General features: G+C 36.8%; 1 protein-coding gene across 2 annotated transcripts in view; it reads left to right on the top strand.

The window, feature by feature from the left end:
- The window catches only part of TBC1D23 (TBC1 domain family member 23), a 65,445-nt gene that overhangs the window by 38,928 nt on the left and 14,471 nt on the right, over positions 1-12,046 (top strand). For both annotated transcript variants that reach the window (XM_060098680.1, XM_060098681.1), the window contains exons 8-13: positions 1,000-1,103; positions 2,703-2,825; positions 3,988-4,080; positions 6,347-6,517; positions 9,368-9,410; positions 11,535-11,644. In XM_060098680.1, coding sequence (XP_059954663.1) covers positions 1,000-1,103; positions 2,703-2,825; positions 3,988-4,080; positions 6,347-6,517; positions 9,368-9,410; positions 11,535-11,644 — 644 coding nt within the window. The remainder of the gene's footprint in view (positions 1-999; positions 1,104-2,702; positions 2,826-3,987; positions 4,081-6,346; positions 6,518-9,367; positions 9,411-11,534; positions 11,645-12,046) is intronic.

The following is a 12,046-nucleotide window of genomic DNA, read 5'->3' on the forward strand; positions in this document are numbered from 1 at the left end:
TTTCAAGTCAGTTTTCTGAAACTCAGTTTCCTCATCTGTAAATTTAGAAGATTACTCTAGAAGAGCTCTGAGGTTCCATTCAACTCTTACACACTCTCCAGGTACAGACCTTAAAGACTGTTGCCCCTGATTTCCCACCCTTATTCATTCCTTCTATGTATTTTTCACTCTTTCAGTTCTTTTCCATATACTCTTTCTTTGGTTTCATTGTTCAGATAAACTGCCCTCCTCTCACTCTCCCCTTCCTTCTTCCTTAATTTGCCTTTGAATACTCAGCTCTTACAAGCATATCCATTGTTGAAGTCTTGGTTCTTCTTTTGGGTTCTCCCCCACTCTAGCTCCCACACAGATTTAGTTACTTGCTCTCTATAGTGCCTGGCACTTTGTACTGTCTGTGTTACAGTGTTTATCTCACTATGTTATAATGATTTATCATCACATTTCTCAAACCAGACGAAGTTCCTTAAGTCAGAAACCATTTCTTGGTCTTTTTTTTCTTTTTTCTTTTTTTTGCGGTACGCGGGCCTCTCACTGTTGTGGCCTCTACCGTTGCGGAGCACAGGCTCCGGACGCGCAGGCTCCACGGCATGTGGGATCTTCCCGGACCGGGGCACGAACCCATGTCCACTACATTGGCAGGTGGACTCTCAACCACTGCGCCACCAGGGAAGCCCTCTTGGTCATTTTTTATTTCCAGGGGCCCTGACATTTATTATGTGTTCACTGAATAAACCACACTATTCCAATCGAGGCTAATGAATTTGATTTGATTGCCAGATACCGTCATTCACTAAGAGCAGAACTGTATTAACAGTTTCAGTTCCTTTGGGGAAAATCCACTTTTCAAGCAGTTTTCAATGCATCACTGTTGAGATTCCATTTATATAGTTCAAATGTTGAAGATAAACCAACTTTGATATGTAAATAATGTTCATTACTGTATTTTTCACAAACAAAAAACCTTTTTAATATTATAATATATTTGTAATCGTATTTCAGAGTGCTTGGAAAAAACTCCATCCAGTTTGAATCTAGAAGATACAGAAGACCTTTTCTCTCTGGCTCAGTATTATTGCAGTAAAACACCAGCTTCATTTAGGAAGGTATCAGACAAGAAATCACCTACTTCAGTATTTCACATTTTGTGCATTGTTGTATGTTTATGTTGTATCCACTTCAGTTAAAATACTCTAGGTTGTCCTTCTTTTCCTTTTATGTGTTACAGTTTTGTGTGATTTTTTTCACTGTAAATACTCTCCCTAATGGAGGAACAGACATTAAAAAAATACTATACAAATATGCTAGGAACCATTTCACCTCTACTCTGATTTTTTTTTTTTTTTTTTTTTTTTTTTTTTTTGCGGTATGCGGGCCTCTCACTGTTGTGGCCTCCCCCGTTGCGGAGCACAGGCTCCGGACGCGCAGGCTCCGGACGCGCAGGCTCAGCGGCCATGGCTCACGGGCCCAGCCGCTCCGCGGCATATGGGATCCTCCCAGACCGGGGCACGAACCCGCATCCCCTGCATCGGCAGGCGGACTCTCAACCACTTGCGCCACCAGGGAGGCCCCTACTCTGATTATTATTTCTGATCATGAGGCTATTGACTATAAGGTATTTCTTAAATTAATGCTTCCTTGACTTTAAAAAAATGTAAATATTACAAAAATCTGATGGAGGATATATAATTATGCCTCCTTTATCTGGAGTTTAGCTTTGCACAACTTTAATGTTGCTGAGCTGTCTTTTAAACAAAAAAGGGTCACTTAGCTCCATAGAGACCTAGAGCCTTTCTCAGATCAGACAGGTGCTTTCAAGAGAAAGGACACCAGATTAGAAGCCCAAGTGCTGTGAGCTCCTAGAAAGTAAAACTCTAAGAAGCAAAAGCTAGTAACGGGGAGGCACAGGAGTACTATTTATAAACAATTTGTGACCTCAGGTGCTCATGAGAGCATTATTGTCTTTTTTTTTTTTTAAGGCATTCTACCATCATAATTGCTAGTTGGAAGTTATCATGTCACTGAAACATTAAGATGAGATTAAATTGTGTTCAATATAGTGTGTTCAGGAGGCAGATAAGGGAAACCTTGCAAGAACATTTCCCTCAAAACTAATTAATTACAAAAGATTTATTTCTAGGGACTATTTTCAGCTATTTTAATAATTGCCTTATGTAGATCACCTCATTTCCCAACAGTGTTGACTAAGTTAGATGGTGGGGTAGTGGTTATGATACTGGATGAAAAAGAAGTCTCATCCTTTTCTTTCCAGTCTTTTAAGAGAAGAGCTTTTATTCTTCAGACATAAATAATCTGCACTAGCAGTTGCTAATTAGAGCAGGTTTTAGCAGCATGTTACACAATTTATGCCATGTTTTTGTTTTTATTTTATTAAAATATAAAAAGTTGTGAGTAACCATTTAAAAATTTACTATTTAAATATAGGTGATATTATAGAAAATAGCTGTGTAGAATGTGTTATTTTTTCTTAGTCTTTCATTTTGTGTGAAATCTAATGGGGACTTTGTACGTGGACTTTTTGTAGCTTTTAGCCTGTAAGATACGAGAGGATATGTTAAATCACATGACTCAAAGATGTTATGTGATTATTTTACCTTTTGTCTTCGTCTATTGAGAATAGTTTTAGGAAGAAAGTTTGATTTTATTTTTTCTGCATAATGTTTCAAAAATTCCTCTTCACACAGGATAATCACCATCTCTTTGGTAGTACTTTGTTGGGAATTAAGGATGATGATGCAGATTTGAGTCAGGCACTTTGTCTGGCCATCTCCGTGTCAGAGATCCTTCAAGCAAATCAGCTTCAAGGGGTAAGTAAAAAAAAAAAACCCCACTGTTTATCAGAAGACTATCCCCTTTAAATGCAAGGAATCAACATTTCCTCCCTGTTTGTTGATTCTCACAAAATTAATTTACTATAACAATGTAGTTGTTTTGCTTTTGTTGAATGATTAATGTGTTAAATCTTCTGTCCATATGCTCATTTTTAAACTGCCAGCTTGCGTGTTATTTTACTTGTCAACAACTAATTAATTTTGACACCAATTTTTGTAAATTGCCAAATCTTTTTTCTTATTTTAGCAAAGCAACTGAATGTTATATAAAGTACTTAAAAGGGTGGATTTAGCATTTAACAGTTAAATTCTGGATACTTATACAGCTAATTGAATTACATGGTTTAATGCCAAAAGGCATGTTACAAAGGAGAATTGAGGATATACCATGATTTTCTGTCTGTTGCTGTCTTCATGAATATCTTTTTGCTAATAGTGCAACAGTTAACCGTGTGTGTGTGTTTGGAAGGTGGGATGTATTTCGAAGATGGAGAGAAGAGGAACGGACATGGAAAGACAGACCTTTTACAATAGATCTTTTTAAAACAAGCATTTCACATATTTTTCTTATTAGAACTATTACTTAAAAACAAATCAAAACATGTAATCTAGTTTAAAGAGACCCATGTGAACTTCTTCAGTTCAGACTGGCACTGGAGAACCTCCTCTCACCCCCAAAAGACATTTATTTAATCCTTATGTGAATTGCATTGTAGATAAGTGTGGGCTTATTTTCAGAAACAGGAATTGTATCTACATCTGTGTTTATTTTCAGAAACAGGAATTGTATCTACATCTGTGTTTATAACTACATAGTGTTTTTAAAAGTGTTTAACATGATATACATTAAATTATTAAATTCCAGTATAATTAGTTTTATAGCTCAAACTAACATTCTTCTGCTACATATTTTAAGACTTTCTAGTCAAGAACAGTATATACAGAGTATTTTAACTATTTAAAATGAATAAAACTATTTAAGATCTTGAGGTTATTTTCTTGAGTCTGTATGGGTCCTCCTACGTGAGATCCATTTCTAATCTATCTGTTTCCCCTTCTTTGGTTAATTGTTAATATTATATTGTGTAAAATGAGACCCTCATGGCAAATTTTATTTTGTCAAATGTTTCCCTTTTAGGAAGGAGTCCGGTTCTTTGTGGTGGATTGCCGTCCTGCAGAACAGTATAATGCTGGGCATTTATCAACTGCTTTCCACTTAGATTCAGATCTGGTTAGTATAAATGCTGATTAAAAAAATTTTTTTAATTAAGAGAAGAAATGGATTTCTTTTCTTTAGCCCATAAATAAATATACATGTACCAGATTGGGATGTTTTTCTTTCTGCTTAAGGAGGGAGTCTCTGCCCTTGTAAAAGTTTTGCCTCAGGTTTCCTTTTCACCAAGAACACCCTTTTGGCATCATAAAGGGTAGATGAAAGCACTGTTAACTATGGCTTACTGTTGCTTACCATTGTTATGTCAGTAAATTCTAAACAACTTACTGTGAGCTACCTGATGTAGCGCTCAGCATAGTGTCTTGCACTTAGTAAGTACTCTGTATTAGCTCTTCTTATGATTGGGTAATTAGTCTATAAGCCTTTTTTTCCATCATGGGTACTTATGCATATAATAACGTAATATTTAATAAGGGTGGTGTCTGGTGTATAGGGGCTCGGTTGTTCAAATTGCTGTCCTAGGGTCACTTGAATTGAAGGACTAGATGAAGTAGATAATTAAATACTGTCAGAGATGCTTAGAGCATTTGGTAGGACTGGGACTGACATCATTTAAGCCCTTCTGGGGTTATTAGAGCCTCAGGGATGGAGAAGACAGAAAGAGGAATAACTTCTCTTGCTGACCATTCCATCTGCCCTTCTTCCCAACTTGTCTGAAGAAGTTGACGCTGAAGCTGAAAGGGCATGTTGAAAGGTCTAGGTGGTGTCAAGAGGAAATTCATGGAAAATGGAGGTAAAACAACCCAGAGAGTTTGGGGTGCTATAGGTGAAGAAGGCAGTCCTAGCTTGTTTGCATTCTAAAAGTGAACTCCGTGCCTTTCTCTTCCTTGATTCATCTAGGAAGACCTAAATGGTCCTTCTTTTATGCTTATTTTTAAAATTTATTCATCATTAATAACTTGATTATTCTTAAAAAAACTCAAAAGATGTCTCCAGAGTTGACAGTTACTCTCAGTTTGTTTAATCATCCAGACCTTTAATATGCATTTACATATTTCTTATTCACTTTTTTTTTTCACTTGATTTTTCACTTAACAGTTCACTCGCATTTTCACTTAACAGTTTTTTGGAGATCTTTTTATTTTAGTACATTGTTTTTAACGGCTGTATAGTGGTCCATGCTACAGATATACCATAATTTATTGTCTGATTGATGTACATTTAGAATGTTTTCAGTTTTCTTGTAATAAAACAATGCTGTAGTTAACATCCTTATATATATTTTGTGGACTTGTACAAATATTTCTGTAAAATAGACTCCTAAAAGTAAAATTTTGGGGTTGAGAGTTGTGGGCATATACAATGTTACTAGAATCTGCCGTATTGCCCTTTAGAAAGGCTGAATCAACTGATACTTTACAACTCTAAGTGAGAATGATTGTTTCATACCATCAGCATTATTGAACATTACCAGTTTTTTATTTTACAAGAATGGTGGTCATTCTTGTGGTCATTACTAGTGATGTTGTGCATCTTTTTTCAAGTGTGCTGTTAATTTGTATTTTTTTTTATCAACGCAAATTGTTTTTCTATGGTTTGTCCATTTTTCTATTGGATTTTCACTGTGCTTTTTATGAACAGTTTTTTGAACAAATTTTTGTATTTATTGGCATACTTGTTTTCTTGAGGGTAGGAAATTAATTTTTTCATCCTCGTATCTCTAGTATCTAGAGTAGTGCTGATGAATAAATGGCTTCTACTATTTCTGACTGTCCTCTAAGAAATTCATGGTTTGCCATGTAAGTGGAAACCAAAAAATATAGCTTGTTTCGATGTATTGTTTTTGTCATGGACCCTTCCACTCAGTGTTAAACTTTTCTTGTCATGATACCTAAAGACACTGAAGCTTAGAAAACAAACAGCAAAAACAATTTTTTTTTGTCTAGTAAAGTATTTTCTTTGCATAATTTAATCTTTCTGTGAATTTTCAACTTTTGTTTTCTGATATATTATAGGTACATTTATACACATTTCTTTTATCCCAGGGATTTTATTTATAAGAGCCTTTGTTTGGGGAATTCCCTGGTAGTCCAGTGGTTAAGACTCTGCACTTTCATTGCTGAGGGCCTGGGTTTGATCCCTGGCGGGGGAACTAAGATCCCACAAACTGCGTGGCGTGACCAAAACAAACAAAAAAAGGCTTTATTTTCATGGTGGCAATTTAAATATTGTTTTTTTTTTTCCCGCCCTGGGAAAATATTTTGTTTTGCAAATGTATAAGAAACACAGGCTTGCCACATTAAAAAAATTTTTAATTGTCTAGATGCTCCAGAATCCGTCCGAGTTTGCACAGTCAGTAAAATCCCTGCTGGAAGCACAGAAGCAGTCCATTGAGTCTGGCTCCATTGCTGGTGGGGAGCACCTCTGTTTCATGGGCAGTGGCAGAGAGGAAGAAGACATGTATATGAACATGGTCCTGGCACACTTTTTACAGGTATGCCGACAGATTATTTCAGTTTTCCTTGGTTACTGCTATCACCTTTAAGAAATTCTCCTAGGTAATTTTGTGCTGTTGTCTACCTTGTCAAATTTATCTGTATTGTTTTTTAACAATTTATTGGTTTTGTGTCTTGCCAACAAAGGTCTTCTCCCCCAGATTTTTCTTGCCTGCTTATGTGTTATACTTTTATGTTTAAATCTTGGCCCATCTGGAATTATTTTTGTGTAAGAAGTGAGGTAGGAATCAAAAAAAATTTTTCCCCCAAATAGCTAACCAGTTGTGCTGTCAATATGAAATACTACCTCTTTAATACACTGAATTCCTCAATGAATCAGGGTCTATTGCTGGATTATTCTTTTGCATTGTTCTCTATGCCTATTCATGCCTCAGAACTTTTTACAGTTGCTATATAATTCATTTTAATATCTTCACTTTGAAATTGAATAAATGTACATGTATATGTATTCATGACACTTAGCCACCTTTCCTTTTTGTGTTTAGATGTTGTCTTCAGCACAACTAATTTGTATCAGCGATTTTATGCAACCTGTCCCCTCTACCTTTTCTACAAAGCCTCACTCAGTGATGGCTCTTTCTTTATAAAAATGGTTGTTTATTAGGTATTCTTTGGTAGTTTATACATTAAAGTCCTCATTTTGTGTGGCCCTGAACTATGGAATCAGGAAGACAATAGGCATGCTGTTACACAAGCCACTCAATTTACATCCACTTTACTGGGAATCTGGTTTGAGAAAATTAGTCTAAAGCAGGGATCCCCAACTCCCGGGCAATGGACGGGTACCACTCGGTGGCCTGTTAGGAACTGCGCCGCAGAGCAGGAGGTGAGCAGCGGGCGAGCCAGTGAAGCTTCATCTGTATTTACAGCCGCTCCCCATCGCTCCCATTACCTCCTGAGCTCCACCTCCTGTCATATCAGCAGCAGCATTAGATTCTCACAGGAGCACAAACCCTACTGTGAACTGCGCGTGCAAGGGCTCTAGGTTGCATGCTCCTTATGAGAATCTAATGCCTGGTGATCTGAGGTGGAGCTGAGGCGGTCCCACCATCCCCAGATGGGTCCATCTAGTTGCAGGAAAACAAGCTCAGGGCTCCCACTGATTCTGCATTATGGTGAGTTGTATCATTATTTCATTATATAGTACAATGTAATAATAATAGAAATAAAGTGCACAATGAATATAATGTGCTTGAGTCATTCTGAAATCATCCCCCACCCCACCCGCCATCCGTGGAAAAATTGTCTTCCACAAAACTGGTCCCAAGAAAGACTGGGGACCACTGGTCTAAAGGACAATCCTTGAAAGGCAAAATCAGAGAAGGAGCAAGGTATTTGGGAGAGGGATTATAAGAGAAAGTTATGCTTTACTGGGGGAAAGATTTTAGAAGTTTATACAGAATAACAAATATAGGTTCTCAAACTCATTTTGCTTATAAATTTAATTGACCTATTCTAAAAATGGCCTGGTATAGGCTGTATATTATGAAGGGTGTCAGATGGCAAGAATTTGGAATATTGTAGACTTCTTTTAATAATTCGAGTTCTTAATGTGGTTTTAGAAATTTTCCCTCCCAGTTTTTATTGTAGAAAATTTCAAACAGATCCACAAGTAGGGAGAATTGAACTCTATAAATTCTTTGTAAAGACATAACCACATTCTCACTATTACACTTTATTATTAAAAAAAGTAACGAGTGTTCAAGTTTCCTTGGTTTTCTTAGGATCTAAAACAAGACATTGCACTCTGTTTGGTATCTTTTAAGTCTCTTTTAATTTATAGGTTCCCTTTCCTAATTTTTTTCCTTGTATATATTTGTTTGGAAAAACTGGTTACTTTGTCTTATATTTTCCCACAATCTGGATTTTGCAGATTGCATTCACACTGTGTTGTTTATCAGGTTCTATCCCTGGTATTTCCTGTAAACTGGTAATTAGACCTAGGGACTTGTTAGATTACTTTTGAGGGTGGGAGGGATAGGAAGTCTTGGGTAGTGTGTACTTCCTCAGGAGGTAAATACTGCCCAGATATCATTCTTTTTTGTGTCTTTGTTTGTCACTGCTTAGATTCATTAATTTTTAGTAGTTTGTAAAATGTTAACATTCTGTCATTTCTTCATAATTAGCTGTAGTATTTGCTTTTGTATTTCCTTTTTATAAAAGACCCAAAATATTTTTGCAAGCTTTTAAAAACCATTCTAGTAACATCTGAAAATACAGTGTAACTGATTTTGCTTTGACTCTGTATCGCACTATTGGGACTATAATACAAGTAAAATCACAGTCTCGTTAGTAGCCATGAAGTTGTCCCCTTCTTCCCACTCAAGCACCAGACCTTACAGTACACAAGATAAATATATGTACTTCTCTGTGCCAAAGTCCAAAATGTCAAAGAAGAAATCCAGAAATTTAGTATATAACCTTATATTACATTTGTCAATGCTTATAGAACTATCTGAAGTTTTATAGAATTTAAAAAATTTTTATTTATTTAATTTATTTATTTTTGACTGCGTTGGGTCTTCGTTGCTGCACGCAGGTTTTCTCTAGTTGCGGCGAGCGGGGGCTACTCCTCGTTGCGGTTCGCGGGCTTCTCATTGTGGTGGCTTCTCTTGTTGCAGAGCACGGGCTCTAGAGCTCAGACTCAGTAGTTGTGGCACACAAACTTCGTTGATCTGTGGCATGTGGGATCTTCCTGGACCAGGGCTGGAACCCATGCCCCCTGCATTGGCAGACGGATTCTTAACCACTGAGCCACCAGGGAAGCCCCCAGAAGTTTTAATTAAATCGCATTTGGGAATAATTTAAAATTTTATTTTCCATTTCAGAAAAACAAAGAATATGTGAGCATTGCCAGTGGAGGATTTATGGGTAAGGTTTTAATTTATTAATCCCTTTGTCCCTACTTTTCAGAGGAAATTATACTATCACTGGAGCTGATTTAGAATGACCAAATTAGTTAATGGGTACACTTTCTCTTCAGTCATTCACTATTTTCAGAAAAGGCAAGGCCAGCAGGACATATAGATAAAGACAAACACAGTAGACAGTTTCAGTGAGTGAATATATAGTGGAAGACTGTTAAAGTGGATGTGTATTAATTAGCTTGTATTTGTAGAAAATGTTTTTGTAAAGATGAGTGAAAAACTGCCCCACATGGGACTTCCCTGGTGGCGCAGTGGTTGAGAGTCCGCCTGCCGATGCAGGGGACACGGGTTCGTGTCCCGGTCCAGGAGGATCCCGCGTGCCGCGGAGCGGCTGGGCCCGTGAGCTATGGCCGCTGAGCCTGCGCGTCCGGAGCCTGTGCTCCGCAACGGGAGAGGCCACAGCAGTGAGAGGCCCGCGTTCCGCAAAAAAAAAAAAAAAAAAAAAACTGCCCCACATGATTTGTTTCTATGGAGAAGGAAGGATAGATAGGACTGGGAAACAAGAGTAGGAGGAATAGTTTTCACTGTATACTCTGTGCTATTTGCTTTTTTGTTTGTTCTGTTTTCATTTTATTTTTGAACTACATGAGAGTATTAGCTGCTGAAAAAATGTTGACTGGGTAGAATAAAACAAATAAGTTGATATTTTCAGGTCTGCAGATAATACCTGATAATTCAGGATAGTAAAATGACGGAATCCCTACCAGCAAATATTTGAGAATATATGAAGGAGTAGGTCAGGGTAGTAAGGTTAAAAAAAGACTATCTTTTTTTCTTTTCTTTCTTTTTTTTAAAAATTACGTTATTTAAGGGTACAGACTTACAACTAGCAGATAAATAAGTCCTGGAGTACTAAGGCACAGTATACTAATGCACAGTATAGTGAATATAGACAACAATATTGTATTATAATCACCAAACTTGCAGAGACTAGATCTTAATTATTCCCACCACAAAAAAGAAATGGTAATTGTGTGACATGATAGAGGTGCAACTGTTGCTACAGTGGAAGTCATATTACAGTATATAAATGTATGAAATCAACATTTTGTATACCTTAAACTTACACAGTGTTATATGTCAAATATATTTCAATTAAAAGATAAGGAGCCTTTCATTAGGAAAAGAGATATAAAAATATTGAACTATAATTACTAGGAAAATTAATGATAAAATCAAATTAATATTTGTTGGAGGCAATAGACTCCTGAGTTTGAATCATAAGAGTCTTATAAGGATTAAGTTCTGGCTTAATATGATTTTCTTATGTTATGACTTAGACATTTTGTTAGGTTAGGGTCTATTTCTTCTTGGTCTTTGTTGAAATTAGCAAGAATTATTTCTCCTGTATATCATGGCCTGATAACTAACTACCCTTTAGGCTCATACCCAAAGTGATCTACAAAAGGGCTTATTTAAATAAGTACTAGTGTTAAGCAAGTATTGGCCTAAGGCCCAGTGTTATTTATTGGAAGTTCTGACAACATGATACAAAACTTGTCGTGATACAAGACACTTTTGAGAGTCTGAAAAGTATTCTTTTATAGCACAGATATTGTAGGTTTTAGGAACTTTTTTCTAAACTATGAATTATTTCTTTTCCAAGAATAATCTCTCTTTCCATAGCAGTTAATGCCTAAGACTGCTTCTTTATTATGGGAAGGATTAACTGATGTCTCCTTATGGTAAACAAAAGCCACCATAGGTTTTCTATTAGTCTTTTATGTCATAAAACCATTGATAAGATTATTTATTAATACTTGAAGGATTACCTTCCAAAGAGGAAAGCATCAAGCCTATATATATAGTTACTGTTACCCTTAGGGTCAATTAAGAAAAGTTATATGTTTATAGAGAGAGGGCTTTAGAAGGAAGAGGAAAAGGAAGGCTTTCTGTAGCCTGGGGTCTTTTATTACTTTACAGAGGTGCTGAAAGAAATACCTGTGATTATGCCCTTGGATCCTTTTCATTCAGCTATGACATGTTTATTGTACTTCTCTGGTATTGAATCTTTCCAAAGGGTTTGATACGTCAGGATTTTTTTTTCTTCTTCCTGTTTATCTTTAAGCACTGCAGCAGCACCTAGCAGACATTAATGTGGATGGACCAGAAAATGGATATGGCCATTGGATTGCTAGTACCTCAGGCTCAAGGAGCAGTATCACTTCTTCTCTTGACGTAAGTGTATATGTAGAATATGTCACCAGATTTGGATAAATGCCCAGGTGATTAACAACTAAACAGCTACCATAACAGAAACGGAGTAAAAATATTTCAAACACACGCAGTGAGGAATCATATTATTGTGAGGTTAATGAAATAGTGGGAGCCGGCCTGCACAGCTAAACTAGTGGGGAGTTCTGGTGGTCTACCTGCTGAATTCAGATTTCTCCCTCTCCAGCTGCAGTTTGGTATCACCTCGTGACAATTTTCTACTCCAGCTTAAATGTCAGTGGAGATAATTCTGAGTCCCGTGACTAGCTAGGACTCTAAAGTGAGCTGGTTCTAGGAATCTCCCAAATAGTTTGGGCCAGGAGAATACTGAGGCTCATGTTTGCATCTCCAGCATACTGTTTCTGT

Source organism: Mesoplodon densirostris, chromosome 5, assembly GCF_025265405.1.
Source record: "Mesoplodon densirostris isolate mMesDen1 chromosome 5, mMesDen1 primary haplotype, whole genome shotgun sequence".
In the NCBI taxonomy this organism is placed as follows: domain Eukaryota; kingdom Metazoa; phylum Chordata; class Mammalia; order Artiodactyla; family Ziphiidae; genus Mesoplodon; species Mesoplodon densirostris.